The sequence below is a fragment of the Octopus sinensis genome, linkage group LG26, assembly GCF_006345805.1.
Source record: "Octopus sinensis linkage group LG26, ASM634580v1, whole genome shotgun sequence".
NCBI classification, from domain to species: Eukaryota; Metazoa; Mollusca; class Cephalopoda; order Octopoda; family Octopodidae; genus Octopus; species Octopus sinensis.
Window position 1 is genome coordinate 9,670,896 of NC_043022.1, and position 18,306 is coordinate 9,689,201.

Here is an 18,306-nt window from a genome sequence, read left to right on the forward strand (position 1 = left end):
AAAGATTTTGGTGATGATGATGATGTGTATGTTTGTATTGTGCTAGCCCCTCCCCCCTACTGCTTGACAACCGGTGTTGCTTTGTTTATGTCCCTGTGATTTCGTAGTTTGGCAGAGACACTGATAGAATAAGTTCTAGGCTTTAAAAAATAACTACTGAGGTCTAATCATTCAATTCACACCCTTCAAAGCTGTGTTCCAGCATGGCCACAATCCAATGACTGAAACAAATAAAAGAAAAAATATAAACGTATTCGTTTTAATAATTAATTTATCTCCTTCGGTGGTGGGAGAAAGAGAAAAAAATTATTTCTTCTTCTTTTCCTATTTTAAAATATTTTTAAGTAAATGTATTTTTAATTCAATTATCCTGCACATGTAAGCGAAAGCATGGTATTGCAATCACTTGTCTTTGTCTGTTTGTCTTCAAAATTACTGGAAAACAGCTGAATGGATTTTCACCAAATTTGGCAGAAATACTCCTTGGGTGAGTGGCTTGAAATGATGAAAATTTGGTTTGATTATCTTCAAACATACATAAATATATACATAGATATGCGACTGTGTGTACAGTAATAGATTTGAGGGTTTCGTTTATTTACGAGTTGGTTTCCTAATTTCACCAGAGTGTAAATACCTATAATGGTGATACTATTTTGCTTTTTTACTTGTTTCAGTCATTTGACTGTGGCCATGCTGGAGCACCGCCTTTAGTCGAGCAAATCGACCCCAGGACATTTTTTAGAAGCCTAGTACTTATTCTATCGGTCTCTTTTGCCGAACCGCTAAGTTATGGGGACATAAACACACCACCATTGGTTGTCAAGCGATGTTTCGGGGACAGACACAGAAACACAAACATACACACACACACACACCACACACACACACACACACACACACACACATATACGACGGGCTTCTTTCAGTTTCCGTCAACCAAATCCACTCACAAGGCTTTGGTCGGCCCAAGACACTTGCCCAAGGTGATACTTAAATATTTAAAAAATCGAACCTACAAATTTCCTGATAAGCAAGTTTAGACAAACACTTACAAAGCTTAATTCAGTTCAATTAAAAGGGCATAGGTAAGCAAAACATTGTAAGCCACACAATCATCGTTTAACGTCCGCTTTCCATGCTAGCATAGGTTGGACGATTTGACTGAGGGCTGGCGAACCAGATGGCTGCACCAGGCTTCAATCTTGACCTGGAAGAGTTTCTACAGCTGGATGTCCTTCCTAACGCCAACCACTCTGAGAATGTAGTGGGTGCTTTTACATGCCACCGGCACGGGGCCAGTCAGGCAGTACTGGCAACGACCTCGCTCGAATCTTTTATGCATGCCACCGGCACAGGTGCCAGGAAGGCAATGCTGGTAATGATACTATGATTTTGGAAAAAATTTATCTGTGCACAGGGTATGTATCGCCTTTCTGACGCCTTTTTTTTTGTCATTTAATTTTTGTTTCTGTTTTTCAGGCAATGCATTTGGTATATAGTGCATTGGAAAATAACCCGGTTCCTACGACATTGCCACCAAAATTAATCCCCCCTTCGAAGCGTAAGCGTGTCTCATTACCTGGTGGAACCATCACAGATTCATTACCACCAAGAACTGATTCTCCTGCTGTGAGTATATTCTTCATTTATAGATTTATTGATTTACTTAGTTGCTTGTTTAGATTATCAGTTAGGGCTCTTTTCACTGCCCCTAACCTTTTCTCCCTGCAATACTGGGTAAAATGACACGTCCCCTGCCAATTATTTCTACCTTCCCCTATTGAGTGGGATCAGTAACCATACAACCTTTGTACAAGAACTTACTCCGTTCCCCTCATTCTCTTATACTCTAACCCAAGGGTTACTCTCTTTTTACTCTCTTTTACTTGTTCCAGTCATTTGACTGCAGCCATGCTAGAGCACCACCTTTAGTTGAGCAAATCAACCCCAGGATTTATTCTTCGTAAGCCTAGTACTTATTCTATCGGTCTCTTTTACTTGTTCCAGTCATTTGACTGCAGCCATGCAACGTTTAGTTGAGCAAATCAACCCCAGGACTTATTCTTCGTAAGCCTAGTACTTATTCTATCAGTCTCTTTTGCTGAACTACTAAGTTACAGGGATGTAAACACACCAGCATCGGTTGTCAAGCGATGTTGGGGGGACAAACACAGACACACACACACACACACACCACACACACACACACACACATATATATACACGATGGGCTTCCTTCAGTTTCCGTCTACTAAATCCACTCACAAGGCTTTGGTCAGCCCAAGGCTATACTAGAAGACACTTGCCCAAGGTGCCACGCAGTGGGACTGATCCCGGAACCATGTGGTTGGTAAGCAAGCTACTTACCACACAGCCACTCCTGCGTCTCTCAACTATTTTTTTACCCATGGACCCCTTTTACCCCACTTTTACCTTTTTTTACTTATGGACCCTATTTTATTCTGGTGGACCCCAATAGCCATCCTATGTTTAAAAACTGTTTTTTTATACAGACTTCTTTCAAATTTCCTATTTTGTTGTTCACACATCAACTTATGTAGGTTGAACTATGTAAAATGTTAGAGAAAGAAACCTGGCTCTTTCTTGCAATACACACCGATACATACACCTGAAGCAAAATGCTATTGTGGATCCCCTATTTACTATTTCATTGCATGGAAACCCCACCAATCTTATATGGACCCTGGTTGAGAACTACTGATCAAGGTCTCTCAGCCATTTTTCTATCTATGAACCCCTTTAACTACTATTTTATTCTGGTGGACCCCACTAACCATTTAATAGTACTTATTCTATCAGTTTCTTTTGCTGAACTGCTAAGTTATGGGGATGTAAACACACCAGCATCGGTTGTCAAGCTATGTTGGTGGGACAGACACTTGCACACACACACGTGACGGGCTTCTTTCAGTTTCTGTCTACCAAATCCACTCACAAGGCTTTGGTCGGCCTGAGGCTATAGTAGAAGACACTTGCCCAAGGTGCTGTGCAGTGGGACTGAACCCGGAACCATGTGATTGGTAAGCAAGCTTCTTACCACACAGCCACTGCTATATGTATGTAGATATATACATACATATATGCATGTTTATGTATGCATCTGTATACGTATAGACATGCACGTATGCACACACGCATGCATGCACGCTCACGCGCACACACATTTTGCGCCATAAGTTCATGTACTCAACAAAGATTTAGCAAATTATGGTAAATACTTAGCTGAAACCACTTTGGTGTCCCCTGCTGAATACATCCATCTGTCTTTTACTATGTTTTTATGTCTTGTGCCTTGCCTGAATATAATAGACATCGGTTATCCAATTACCAATGATGCTGTGCATTAAACAAACAAGCAGTCAGACAATAAGAAACCTTGATGGTATTTATTCTGCCTGAGTAGCATCGACATTACCTTGTCAATCCCTGCATAGGAGTTGCAACTGATCTATTGAAAACCTACAAACTAATGCTGTTCTTCACAGAATACGTAATCATGAAAAGAAAATAGAATTAACTGGGAGTAGAAAGTTAAAATGAAAAAAGTAATTATATTTGCAGCGTGGAAGGTGTTTATAAGCCGTTTAAGAAACACACAAAAACTGTTAGATAGATTCACTTCAACATTTAAATTTTGTTTGTCAAAATATTTTCGTTGCTTTGAAACCTCGACCTGTTCACTGAGAAAATTCCATGTTGCATCAGTGTGTATATATATATATATATGACAATTGCAGCGTGGAAGGTGTTTATAAGCCATTTAAGAAACACACAAAAGCTGTTAGATTCACTTCAACATTTAAATTTTATTTGTCAAAATATTTTTGTTGCTTTGAAACCGTGACCTGTTCACTGTATATATCAGTATATATAGGAAGGGCATCCAGCCGTAGAAACACTGCCACATCAGACTGGGCCTGATGCAGCCTTCTGGCTTCACAGACCCCAGTTGAACCGTCCAACCCATGCTAGCATGGAAAGCGGATGCTAAATGATGATGATGATGATGATATATATATGACAATTGCAGTGTGGAAGGTGTTTATAAGCCATTTGAGAAACACAAAAACTGTTAGATTCACTTCAACATATAAATTTAAATTGTCAAAATATTTTTGTCGTTTTGAAACCACGACCTGTTCATTGACAAAATTTTGTGCTGCATGGAATTTTGTCTGTGAACAGGTCACGGTTTCAAAGCGATGAAAGTATTTTGACAGAAATTACATTTAAATGTTGAGGTGAATCTAACGGTTTTTGTGTTTTTAAATGACTCATAAACACCTTCCATACTGCAATTGTTTTTGTTTCAGCATACGATCTCAGATCAAGTCACTTGCTATGCAAGTACATCTCCATAAATAATTACAATGGATTTGATTAAATAGGGAGAAGTAAATTTATAAATACAATACTCCTCTTTTGTCAATTTTCCATTATGCAGTTTGATTGACGCACAGGCTGGTGGGAGATCATGTGATGTGATGACATCATATTTTTGTACCTATTTCGTGCATTCCCTCTCCACAGTTTAGTATCCTTATCGCTAAAATTTCACTCAGCCTGTTGCTGTGTAAACAAAGCCTGTTAGGTAATCACGGCTGTAAAGTTAATTGAAGCCATTGATGCCATAATGATTTTTGTATTTAAACCAATATTTACCAGGTTTGATAATGCAGTGCACAGTTTAGGTTTGGGCTCTTTATATTAGCTGTTGCAACTACAGATACTTCTGTGTGCAATCTAGCTTGCAACAGAGCTAGAAAGGAAACTCTATGTGGTCTTTTAACATGCTAGAAACAGCAGCTAGATAGATAGTCCTTGAATGATGCCCAACTATCTTTAAAAACTGCAGATGCACTATAGCTTAGAACAGCTATATTTAATAGCAACTGCATGAGTCACAATCTCACTTGCAGCAGATCTGGAAAGGAAACTATGTGGTCTTTTAACATGCTAGAAACAGCAGCTAGATATGCACTGTAGTTTGTAGCAGCTTTTTTTATTTAGTAGCAACAGCATCAGCTGCACTCTCACTTGCAACAGATCTGGAGAGTAAACTCTATGTGGTCTTTTAACATGCTAGAAACAGCAGCTAGATAGATAGTCCTTGAATCACGCCTTACTGTCTTTAAAAACTGCAGATGCACTGTAGCTTGTAGCAGCTTTATTAATTTAGTAGCCAGAGCATCAGCTGCACTTGCAAATACACACACACTCTCTCTCTCTCTCTCTCTCACACACACACACACACTTTCAGTTTCTATCTACCAAATCCACTCACAAGGCTTTGGTTGGCCCAAAGCTATAGTAGAAGACACTTACCCAAGGTGCCACGCAGTGGGACTGAACCCAAAACCATGTGGTTGGTAAGCAAGCTACTTACCACACAGCCACTCCTGCGTCTATAGCTACTCCTGGTAAACATTTTTTGAGAAGTGTGCTGCACAATACATGACTTATCATCAGCCAGGCTGCACTCCTAAAAGGAAAATAAAATTACCGCTATTCTTGTTTTGAAATTATGCCATTCAGAAAGTACCATGACTACACTTCCCATGCTACAAATAGCAGTTCAATCTTCCTTGAATCACACCCTACCATGTTTTAAAACCCCAGGTGCATTGTAATTTGCAATTGTTTTGGTTCAACAGCAACAGCTACAATTTATGTTATGAAACATAAAAGGAGTAGCTATATGGTCATCTAATATACTAGAAACAGCCATCAAATGTGGTAAATATATTCAGGGTTATAACCCCTAAAGAAGCTCAGCAACTTTTGACCTCAGTGTTTCGTTTCATTTTAGCAGAAGTAACTTGACAGAATGTTTCTTGATTACATTTAGGGTTCAGATCTTAGTAAGGTTTACTTTATCATTTCACCCCTCCAAGGTTGATAAAATATTTACCAGTTAAATACTGGGGGTTGATTGCATTGTCTATTCGCATTCCTTAGATTTGTTGTTAAAAATCTGTGTTTATAAATGTACTTTATTTTGTTTTTTTCTTTCCTTTTCAATATTAACCCTTTACCTATCCAAAGCATTTTCATAAGTTTGTCCTAACACCCATGGTTGTTTTCAGACTTTTAGGTGGCCCTTGTTTCATATGTTCTGAATGATTTAAAGCTTTCCCTTCATAAAATCCAAGTTTAGTGCTTTTTAAAAAAATTGGGCAGGTCTATCAAATATGATGCATGGACTTCAGGCATATATGTCAGGTGTATTACATGTAATAAACAAGACAGGTAAAGCACTAAGCTGTTTCTGAAGGAATAACTAATCTTATTTAACGGCTATTTTAAGCCTTTTCCTGTCCAATGCATGTTCATAAGTTTGTCCTATATGTTCATACTTGTTTAGCATTTAAAGTTTGCCCTTGTTTCTTTGGTTTCTTCCTCGCCTGCACCTAGCTGTCGTCACTGCTGTGCACCTCTGCGCCTTTGCCCATGCAACCGGGACTGCGCTGCTTTGCCTCGCGCTTCCTGCCTGACAGTGACAATGACGTGCTCTTCCTTGCCTCTCTCTCGCGACTGTCTCTCTGCATGCTGCTGGCCGTTGTATGCTCTCGCACACACTCCGGTAGCTTGCTGGCCAATGCTGTTTCGGCTCCACCGGCTGGTTTGCTGCCAGGAATGAGTTCATCACTAGTGCCACAGAAATGGTAAATGGTTTATGGTACAAAAGAAATCACTTTAAACTTGCTAAAATAATATTCGAGATGCCTTTATCGGGACTAAGTATAGATGCAGATGTGTTACCTGAGATTAATTTTGAGGATCTAATCAAAGACTCTATGCCTACTATTACTCTCACTCCAGAATGAATAGTGGAAGTGTCATTGAATAGTGAGAGAGGGGGTAAAAGTATGACACACTGACACACACAAATTCATTTTCGCATTTATTATTATAAATGATGCTTAGACATCGTGGGGAAACTGTTCTTTGTATCATAGGTGATACAGAAGTCAGGCAAAGGGTTAAAATTGATATTAACATTTGTTATTTTTGTTTGCTTTTCTTACTATATTTCCTTTCTCTTTTCTTTTTTTGCTGTTGTAGCCTTTGCAATGGGTGGTAACCAACACCGAAAAGGCAAATTATGATATTCTTTTTAAAAAAACTGACACAGATATGGATGGATTTGTATCTGGCAAGGAAATCCGGGATGTTTTCCTGCAAAGTGGATTAAGCAATAATGTTTTAGCTCATATTTGGTAAGTTCCTTATTTAATTTTCATCAAGAGGAAAAAACAAAAAAAAAGTCTTTTGCCTTTTTTAAAAAAAAAATTTTTTACTTAATATCTATTTATGTGTTATCATCATTGTCATCGTCATCGTTATTGTCGCCGTCATCATCATTGTTTAATGTTCACTTTTCCATGGGTTGAATGAAATAGATTTTTTTAAGGTGGATTTTCTGTGGCCAGATGTCTTTCTGACCCTCACCTGTATCCAAGTAAGGTAGAATTCGCCCTTCACCAAACATGTTTTCATGAAGATTGGAGACAAAAGACACTGCTTGCATGATGCTGACTCTCACAACAGTCACATGATGTCATGGCAAAGAGACAGTAACACACACACACACACACAAACTCTTGTTATTTTGCTCGTTTCAGTTGTTTGACTGCGGCCATGCTGCAGCACCTTGAGAGGTTTTAGCTGAACAAATCGACTCCGGGACTTATTTTTTAAGCCTAGTACTTATTCTATTGGTCCTTTTTGCCGAACTGCTGTGTTAGGGGGCGGTAAACTCACCAACAGCGGTTGTCAAGCAGTGATGGTGGGACAAACACAGACAGAAAGACACACAGACACACATACGACGGGCTTCTTTCAGTTTCCGTCTACCAAATCCACTCACAAGGCTTTGGTTGGCCTGAGGTTATAGTATAAAATAAAAAGGCACAAAAAGAAAATGACTCTCCCCAGACACAATAAAATATGCTTCAACACGCGAACTCATATAAAGAATCTTGCAAACCAAATCCAAAAACGAAATATAATATAGTTCATTATATCATTATTTATCATATCTTAATACAATATATTGATATTCCCTACACTGTTAATATCTCCCCTGTCATTTGCCGCAAAGGGTTTCTCGGGCTGTGTGGTTAAGAATCTTACTCTGCATCCACGTGGTTTCAGGTTGAGTTCCATTACATGACCCCTTTGGCAAGTGCCTCCCACTAGGATAGATATTTTGAGCAACAGTTTCCATAATACTCTTGCAGCCAGTTTTAGCAATTTCTTTTACAATTCCCTCTAATCCAGGAGACTTTCTCCTCTTTGTAATTATTTAATGGCTTTTGCTATTTCTTCAACAGCTATTTCAGTGTTTGGCTATTTCCAGCTCTTCTTGTGGTCAAGGAATTAAGAAAGCATTTCTCCCTATTAAAAATGTCTTGTTTTTGATTATTACTCTAAAACTGTTCTTTCTGTTGTTCTTGCACACTTACATCAGATGGTATTAATTACCCATTAGCACTAAACACAGTCCTTTTCATCTTTCTACTTGACCTGTAATCTCGTTTAATATTTCATAAGCTTTCTCAATCCCTCTTTTCATCTCATCTTAAACACCTTTAAACCTTTCTATCGAATCTCCAGTATTTACCTGTTTCTAGTTAAAGACCCCCCACCTTATTCTCTCACCCCAACTTTAAACAATTCATTTTCATTCCTTTCATGCTTCAATTACTTCCTATGTTTCTTCTGAAATCCCAAAATCCCATTTCCTTTTTATATTTCTTTACCTAGAATGCCTCTGGCTACATTCTGCTGTACTTCCTTTACATTCTTCCATTCACTGCTGTTATCTACCTCTTCATCTATATAGCTCCAAGCACTACACATTCGATGTCTGACCTTCTATCACTACATATATATTATGTTTTGATATATCATGCTATTCTCTATAGTTCTTATCTATTCAGCATAGCACATGATGTCTGTACTTGCACATACACACACACATGCCTCTCTCTGTGTATTTGTATGTATTCAAAGCATATGACACATACCTAGCCTCAGTTTCTTCTTAATGTGGCTCATCACATCATCATTCTTTATCATAATTATCTACTAAGATATTACTCTCATGTTTTTCTCTGTCACAACATATGAATGAGAAAAGAAGGGAAGACAGCAAAAAACAAACAAACAAACAAACAAACAGCGTGTGAGTATGTGTGTGTGTGTATGTTAAAGGGAGGTTTGTGAATGTTTGTGTCTGTGTGTGCAATGGAAGTGGGGTGGTGAATATTTAACACTGAAAAGAAAAATCAAACAGTGTTTCAACTCTGTGAGTATGTGTGTATGTGTGTGCATGTGCAAGGGAAGTATGTGAACATTTGTATCTGTGTATCTTATTTTTTATTTTATTTACATATAAAGTACTACAATTAGCTGTCATTTTCGATGGTACAGAGCCAGCTAGTCTACTATAATAATACTCTTGTGTTTTTCTCCGTCACAACATATAAATGAGGAAGGAAGGGGTGATAGGTGAATGAGGAAGGAAGGAGTGATAGGTGAATAAGGAAGGAAGGGGTGATGGCAAAGTGGTAGTGGGATGATGGAAGTTCTACCACAAGTTCTACACAGAGAGAGAGAGGAAATTTTGGGTCTACTCTTTGACATGCTGGTTCCTATACAACAGGAAATGACTTGGTGATTGTTAACATCTATTATCTAAAGCAAGAATTCTTCTCAGTGGATAAATTTCATTTATTGTTGTTTAGCCCAGGGCAACCTAGTTTGAGCAGATTTTAGGTTTAATGCAATCCTGGCTAGCATTGGACATTTGATGATATGGGGTTGTGGGTTTTTTTGAGAGATTTGGCTGCTGCTTCTAGCAGGTTGAGTGACCACAATAGCTGCTCCTTTGTTAGTGATATTTTGTTTTGGCCATTGGACAATGGTTATGCTCAGGCACCTCTCCAAATGGCTTTGGTCAACTATATCGATCACCCTGCTTTGGTAATTATCTTTTTCATTGATTTCTCTTTATTGTTTGGTTTAACTTATTTCAAGGTAAAGGGATGTCACTCGGATGGAATAAATACAACAAGGTATTTGCTGTCTGTCATTAATACACACACACACGTGATGAACAGCTTATCTTCCAAGCATAGACATCATCATCATCATCATTATTTAGTATCTGTTTGCCATGCTAGCATGGGTTGGATGGTTTGACAAGGAACTGGCAAAGCCAGGGTCCACACCAGGTCCCATGGTCTATTTTGGCCTGGTTTCTACAGTTGGATGCCCTTCCTAATGCCAACCACTCCTCAGAGTGCACTGGGTGCATTTTACATGACACCAGCACCACTGCTTTTTAAGTGGCATTAGTACCAGTGACCTTCATGGGCAAGCATTACCAAGGTGGTTTTAGGTAATCATAATAATTGCATTTCGCCCAGCATACTTAACATGCTGCACATGTTTCTGCGACTCTTATGCAATTATTGTGGCATTCTGCTGAAATACCTGTGTACCTGAATGAATTATATGATCCTTTTTACCTCACCTTCTCATTGCAGGTCATTATGTGATATAAAAAGTACTGGTAAGCTGAATGCAGAGCAGTTTGCATTAGCGATGTATCTGATGGGCGAAAAGAAGAAAGGAGCGACCCTACCACAGCAGCTCACACCTGAGATGGTACCTCCGACCATGAGGTCGCAGACTAATGCTGGACCAGCTGCTTTCGGAGTCATGGTTTGTTCACTCTACTATTACTCTTTATATACTCCACCTACCTCTTTCCCTACCCCACACAAGCACACACACACACACCACACACACACACACACACACACACACACACACTCTCCCCCTCTCCTATCTCTCTCTGCATTTCTTTGCCTACCTACCTACCTGTCTGTCTGTCTGTCTGTCAGTCTGCCTGTCTGTCTGCCTCTCTGTCTGTCTCTCTCTCTTTCTCTCTCTTCTCCTCATCTTTTCTTTAGACCCTCACCCTCTTTGGCATTCGTTTTCTTTGTATAGGTACAACACTGACCTTTTGGACATTGATGGTCGAAAACCTCTTATAAATCTGCACCAATTTACAAGCAGGAATTACAAATTCCTGCGGCTGCCAGACCCTGTACCTTGCACAGTACAGTATTAACCCTTTAGTGTTTAAACCGGTCGTATCCGGTTCAAATATTCTTCCTGTTTTATGGTTGCACTAGCCAGGTCTGGCCTCTTACACATGCCCTACAATCATCATCATTATCATCATCATCGTTTAATGTCCTCCTTCCGTACTGGCATCGGTTGGATGGTTTAACGGGAACTGGTCAGGCAGATGCCTGCACCATACTTCTGTGTTTTTTTATGGCTGGATGCCCTTCCTAACACCAACCACTCTACAGCATGGACTGAGTGCTTTTAACATGGCACCAGCACAGGCAAGGTCAGTTTTGGCATGGTTTTTATAGCTGGATGCCCTTCCAAATGCCAACCACTCCACAGAGTGGACTGGATGCTTTTTTAAGCGACAACAAGACACACGCCAGACATTCCATTCATTTCCCAGCTCAAAGGGGTGGGCCCCGTCTTATACTCGGGTCAAGGCATAGAATGCAACCCCCGATACAAGCAGCGGGGCCTGACGGCATATGCTGGTTTACCCTTGCCGCATCATGCTGGTTCCTAACCCCTTTGAGCAACATCAGTTCACTCATTTGAGAGAATGTGAAATAGCCATTTTTGGGAATAGTGGATCTCGAAGCATGTATAAAGCTATGAATTGTAATAAGTAAATATTAGGCTGCCATGTACACTCTGTAAAGTGGTTGGCATTAAGAAGGACATCCAGCTATAGGAACCATGCCAAATGCGACAGTTGGAACCTGGTGCAGCTCTCTGGTTTGCCAGCTTCTATTAAACTGTTCAACCCATGCCAGCATGGAAAATGTTCATTAAATGATGATGATGATGATAGAAAAAGTTAAAAGGTGCCTGTGAGACATGAACCCTCATCTCCTTTTCGTGTACTTTTGAGATTCACTATTCCAAAAACGAAAGATTTATGCAAATGTATGGGTACTTGTATGTCATTTAATTATTCAAGTATATTTAATATTTGTTTGTTTTAGCATGTGTTAGTGGCACACGGTCATTTGCTCATGAGTTTGATTTCTTGTGGCATGTTGTGTCCTTGAGCGACACGGTGTGTTCTTGAGCAGCACATTGTGTCCTTGAGCAGCATGCCATGTCCTTGAGCGGCACGCTGTGTCCTTGAGTGGCACATTGTGTCCTTGAGCAGCACATTGTGTCCTTGAGCGGCATGTTGTGTCCTTGAGCAGCACGTTGTGTTGTTGAGTGGCATGTTGTGTCTTTGAGCGGCATGTCGTGTCCTTCAGTGGCATGTCGTGTCCTTGAGCAGCACGTCGTGTTCCTGAGTGGCACACTGTGTCCCTGAGCGGCACGCTGTGTCCTTGAGCGACATGTCGTGTCCTTGAGTGGCACGTTGTGTCCTTGAGCGGCATGTCATGTCCTTGAGCGGCATGCCGTGTCCTTGAGCAGCATGCCGTGTCCTTGAGCGGCTTGTCGTGTCCTTGATTGGCACGTTGTGTCCTTGAGCGGCATGTCATGTCCTTGAGCAGCACGTCGTGTCCTTGAGTGGCACATTGTGTCTTTGAGCAGTATGTTATGTCCCAGAACACAACACAGCACGGTCCAGGAATCAAACTCACTACCTCATGAGACTCGGACATTGCTTAGAAAATATTTTTCATTTTTAACCTCATATATAGTATACACTAGGGATTTTGACCTTTAAATTTTGGGGAAAAAATGCAGATTATACTTGAGGATTTCGGTATATATATATATATATATATACACATATACATTGTATGGATGTTTAGGCTACTCTGTCTTGCCATAACAAGCTGCTGTGAAGAGGAAAGAAGAGATAAGATACATTAAAGATAGCAAAGGGGATTCTCTCTTCCCCACGCCTTTGTCTTTTCCTCTTGCTTCATCTTCTAAGCAATCTTAATGGCTCCTTGGGACCATCATCATCATCATCATCTTTGTTTAATGTCTGTTTTCCATGAAGCATCTCATTAAAATTTGCACCCATGCTACACCCCATCTTTTTTGTTGTTACCAGCTTCCTTTTATTCTACTACCATTACTCGTTCTCTTCATACGCCATATTATGCACACATATACATCCATACATGCGAGGGTACTAAAAAGTTCCTGGCTTTAAGGGTATTGGGAAAAGCCTGGTTGGAGGCCCGACCTTCCAAGTCCTTTTACAGGGCTTAGAAAAACTAAAGGACTGCTATAATAAGTGTGAATCTGATAGGGGAATATCTATATCTATATAAAGCTGAAGTTGTCTGTGTGTGTGGCAGGTTTGGTAGCCTTCAACTAACACTGTTTCCTCCGTGACCCTGTGGCGCAAGTTGACCAAAGTTGAGAGTATGATAGAAGGCTTACTCTTCATTCCATAGAAGATAAGATTCAAATCAGACCATGTTAAGACCAAAAATTATTTACACCAAAAAAGTGCTTTTTTTTCCTATGAAAATCCCTATTTTTTACGATTTTTTGACTGCTGTGTCACCATTTTCGGTGTATTTCAACCAGAAAAATGTTCACTTAAAGAGAATAACAAGCTACATAATGCAAAATTTTTACTTTTCAAAAATTCCAATTCTAAAGGGTTGAAATAAACCTGAGCAACACTGGGCGATACTGCTAGTGTTGAATAAAATCATAATTAGCTGATCCTCCTTTATTTTCTCTTACTCAAAGTCACCAACTTTTCAGCATCCACTCGTGTACACACACATATATATATATGTATATATATATATATATATATATATATATATATATATGCACATACACACACGCACATATATGCACATCTTGTATACATCACAATTTTGCACGCTGCATGTATTGTTGCTTCATTGCATGATTGTTCATTTCAGGACGAAGATTCTGACCCCCAAAATCAAAACCCAGCCACTGATTTGAGTGGGACCGAGCATTCAAATACTGACTTTCTGGTTTGTTTTGTTCTTGTATAAAAAACACCCCCTAAAAATAATAACAACAATAATAGTAATAACCCAATTGGTGGCTGGCATTGGTTCCTTACTTTTTTCATTTTCCTGTATATATATATATATATATATATATATATATATATAACCCATTTTTTTAACAATCATCATTATCACCCTTATCATCTGCAGCTGTTTATTTAACATACATTTGCTTGTTTGCTTCCACCCTCCCCTGCCATCAATTCCTCTATTTCTATTTCGCTAATTAACACATTGCTAAATCTATCAAACATGATTTCATTAGCAGTTATCTCTGCCATTATTTAATTTACAAATAAAAGAAAAAGAAAAAAAGTGGGAGGTAAAAAAAAAAAATTGCGTAGGAGGTGATATGCTGTATTTTCTGGCAGGCAAGTTGACTTTTTCTGACCAAAATTTAAAGCCAAAATAGGTAGGTTGACTCATGCACCAAGACAAGTTTGGAGGACTAACAATGGCATGTGAAATAAAGCAGGATTTGGAAAGATAATGACAATGTTTGAATGTTGACATTATGTACTACGTTTATTAGTATGCCCTGAAAATATATATATATACATACATACATATACATACATAAATATATATATACATATATATATATATATATTATATATATATATATATATATATTAGAAGGTTTGGAGATGATGTACAGGTATTATATATTAGAAGAAATAAGGTACTCAGAAATCTAGATAAGTTTATATTTACAGATTTTTTATTAATGTCACATGCTTTTATAAGTTATGTATTAGCGCTTGCATCTACTCTAGTAGAATCTCCAAATCTGGAGATTCTACTAGAATAGATGCAAGCGCTAATACATAACTTATAAAAGCATGTGACATTAATAAAAATCTGTAAATATAAACTCATCCAGATTTCTGAGTTCCTTATTTCTTCTATATATATATATAATATATATATATATAATATATATATATATATATTGTGTGTGTGTGTGTGATACAGACAAGAAGAAGATATTTTTGGAATGCAGAATTGTTGTTAGAATGGTAGAAATACTAAATAAATTATCCTTGCAAGGTGGAAAAATTTGTCAATAAACAGCCTGGTTATTTGTTGACAATTTTTTTTCCACCTTGCAAGGGTAATTTAGCCAGTATTTCTGTTGTTCTAACAACAATTCTGCATTTGAAAAAATATCTTCTTGTTTGTATTGTAGAATAAACATTTCAACGTTTCTCATAAAAACAAATGTTAGTTTGTTTATATTTACACACAGACGCTCACACATACACACACACACACACACACACACACACACACACAACACTGTGTTTTCCAGCATACAGTTCAAATTTTTTTCAGACCAAAATTTACTGCTGAAAAAGCCAGGCTAACTTGTACACCAAAACTACTTTGGAGAACCAAAAATTCCATCCAACATGTAGAAGGGTTTAGAGATATTATGTTGACTTGTATGCCTGAAAATATGGTGTGTGTGTATGTGTGCGAATGCACACATGAATGCATGTGTTTCTATACATACATATGCACATACATACATGTACCTAACTGTATCTTCCAACATGTAAGTCTAATTTTTTCTGGACAAAATTGACTGCTAACGATGGTAGATCAACTTATCAACCAATGTGACATTAGAAGAGCAAAACCTCCATGTGAAATGCCACATGATTTTCAAAGATAGTGACAATGCTTGAATGTTTACCCTACATATTTACCCTATATACTATGTCAACTTGTATGCTGGAAAAAAACAAGGGTTTTGCTGCAAGCATGACTCAGTTACTCTTATTAATGATTTGGCGGGATACAGTATTTCATTATGCAACCATGATGTACTATATGATGTATTGTGTTAGCTGTGTGCTTTACATCACTTGTTAAGGTTTTCGCTGTAGCTCATCATCAGCATCATTTAATGCCCACGTTCCATGCTGGCATCTGTTGGATGGTTTGACAGGAGCTGGTGAAATGAAGATCTGCACCAGGTTCCAGTTTGATATGGCATGGTTTCTGGGGCTGGATGCCCTTTCTAATGTCAATCATTCCCATAGTGTAATCTGTGCTTTAGTATGTGCCACCTGCATGGGTGCCATTTATATGGCACCTGCGGCAGCTATGACTATGATTTCATCTGTGCCATTTGCATGATGCTAGCAATGTTAGTGATTATGGTTTCACTTGGCTTGACGAATCTTCTCAAGCACAACGTACCTCCAATGTTTCTGCCACTTTGGTTGGTCTGAGGTTATAGTAGAAGACACTTGGCCAAGGTGCCATGCAGTGAGGCTGAACTAGGAACCATGGATGTAAACAGGGATGTAAACACACCAATATTGGCTGTCAAGTGGTAGTGGAGTACACACACACACACACACACACACACACCACACACACATAAATATAGATAGTAGATAGACAGACAGACAAATAGATATAGACAGACAGATGGATAGATACATAGATAGATAGATGGACAGACGGATGGACAGACAGACAAATAGGTAGTTAGATAGATAGACGGACAGACAGACAGACAGACAGACAAAATATGGCATGTACGCCCATTACCTTTTTTCCATCTTTGTTCTCATTGCTTGTTTGCTTCTGATGTCATAACAGAATCAATTTTGGCTGCAGAGAAAACCTTAACAAGTCATTTACTCATTTTTCAATCAGCCATGTTTAGGGGCCACTTTTTATTATTAATTTTTCATATTTTTCTGAAGTATATTTTGTACATGCTTGGAAAAGTGAAGAAAGTTTCTGAAAAACCAAATAAGTCTTTTATTTTCTCCCTTGCTTATTATTAATTCTAAATCTCACCTGGCTTATCATTTTGCAGCTTACTGATTTTTAATTTGAGGAATTACTAACATTTAATTAATTAATTTTTTTTATTCATTTTACACTATGTTTTATATGATGGGATGTTTCTTGCGTTCTTCTGTTTTATTTTTAAGAAATGTTTATTTATTATAAAATTATTAGTATTGTTATTATTAGCAAGTGGTGTTATGTTTACCGTGTTAACGGGCCATTTTTCTGTGCCTACCACTGTACATACAACAGGTGGTCATTAGCAACCCGAAGATGGTAATTCCACACAGAGAATAGATGATATACGGATCTGCACTATCTGGCATCGGTTCTGTCACAACCAGTTTTGTTGTCTGCAGCAGGAGAGTCTCTTTCCAGCAACTGTACAAAAGATTCCATTATGAATTTTTTGGTTTGTTGTTGTTATTATTATTATTATTATTAAGGTGGCAAGCTGGCTGAATCGTTAACATGCTGGATGAAATGCTTAGCAATATTACGCAGGTTGCTATGTTCCAAGTTCAAATTCCACCGGGAAAATAAATACCAATTGAACACTGGGGTTGATGTAATCTATTTATCCCCTCTCCTAAAACTGCTGTCCTTGTGGCAAAATTTGAAGCCATTATTATTATTGTTATTATTATTGTTATTATTATTATTATTATTATTATTATTATTATTATCATTATCAAGTGGTGACCTGGCAGAGCTGTTAGCATGCTAGGTGAAATGCATAGCAGTATTTCATCTGTTGCTATATTCTGAGTTCAAATTCCACCATGGTCGACTTTGCGTTTTATCATTTCGTGGTTGATAAATTAAGTACCAGTGAAACACTGGGGTCAATGTAATCGACAATCCCTTCCCATCGAATTTCAGGCCTTGTGCTTATAGGAGAAAGGATTATATTATTATTATTATTATTATTATTATTATTATAAGGTAGCGACCTGGCACAGTTGTTAGCACGCTGGGCAAAATGCTTAGTGGCATTTCATCTGTCTTTGTGTTTTGAGTTCAATCTATGCCGAGGTCGATTTTTATCTTTCATCCTTTCGGGGTCGATTAAATAAGTACCAGTTATGCACTGGGGTTGATGTAATTGACTTACATCCTCCCTGCAAATTTCAGGCTTTGTGCCTACTGTAGAAAGATTAGCATCATCATCATCATCATAATAAGAAGGTGGTGAGCTGGCAGAAATAAGTAAAAGATAAACGATATGTATGTATATATGATATGTACATAGTAATATATATATATATACATATATATATATATATATATATGTATATATTTAGGTGTCTGTGTTTGTCCCCCCACCATCACTTGATAACTGATGTTGGTGTGTTTATGTCTCCGTAACTTAGCG

The 18,306-nt window shown here is 38.3% G+C and overlaps 2 protein-coding genes across 6 annotated transcripts in view; one reads left to right on the forward strand and one right to left on the reverse strand.

Annotated features, from left to right (window-relative positions):
• LOC115224739 (epidermal growth factor receptor substrate 15-like 1) overlaps nucleotides 1-18,306 on the forward strand; it is a 269,100-nt gene that overhangs the window by 156,052 nt on the left and 94,742 nt on the right. For 3 of the 5 annotated variants that reach the window (XM_036513677.1, XM_036513674.1, XM_036513676.1), the window contains 4 exons: nucleotides 1,483-1,632; nucleotides 7,090-7,244; nucleotides 10,581-10,758; nucleotides 14,001-14,078. In XM_036513677.1, coding sequence (XP_036369570.1) covers nucleotides 1,483-1,632; nucleotides 7,090-7,244; nucleotides 10,581-10,758; nucleotides 14,001-14,078 — 561 coding nt within the window. The remainder of the gene's footprint in view (nucleotides 1-1,482; nucleotides 1,633-7,089; nucleotides 7,245-10,580; nucleotides 10,759-14,000; nucleotides 14,079-18,306) is intronic. The other 2 variants (XM_036513675.1, XM_036513678.1) reach the window with 1 other exon arrangement.
• Nucleotides 17,112-18,306, reverse strand: part of LOC118768015 (Ig-like V-type domain-containing protein FAM187A) — a 14,289-nt gene continuing 13,094 nt past the window's right edge. The window contains exon 6 of the mRNA XM_036513679.1: nucleotides 17,112-17,312. Coding sequence (XP_036369572.1) covers nucleotides 17,141-17,312 — 172 coding nt within the window. The 3' untranslated portion in view covers nucleotides 17,112-17,140. The remainder of the gene's footprint in view (nucleotides 17,313-18,306) is intronic.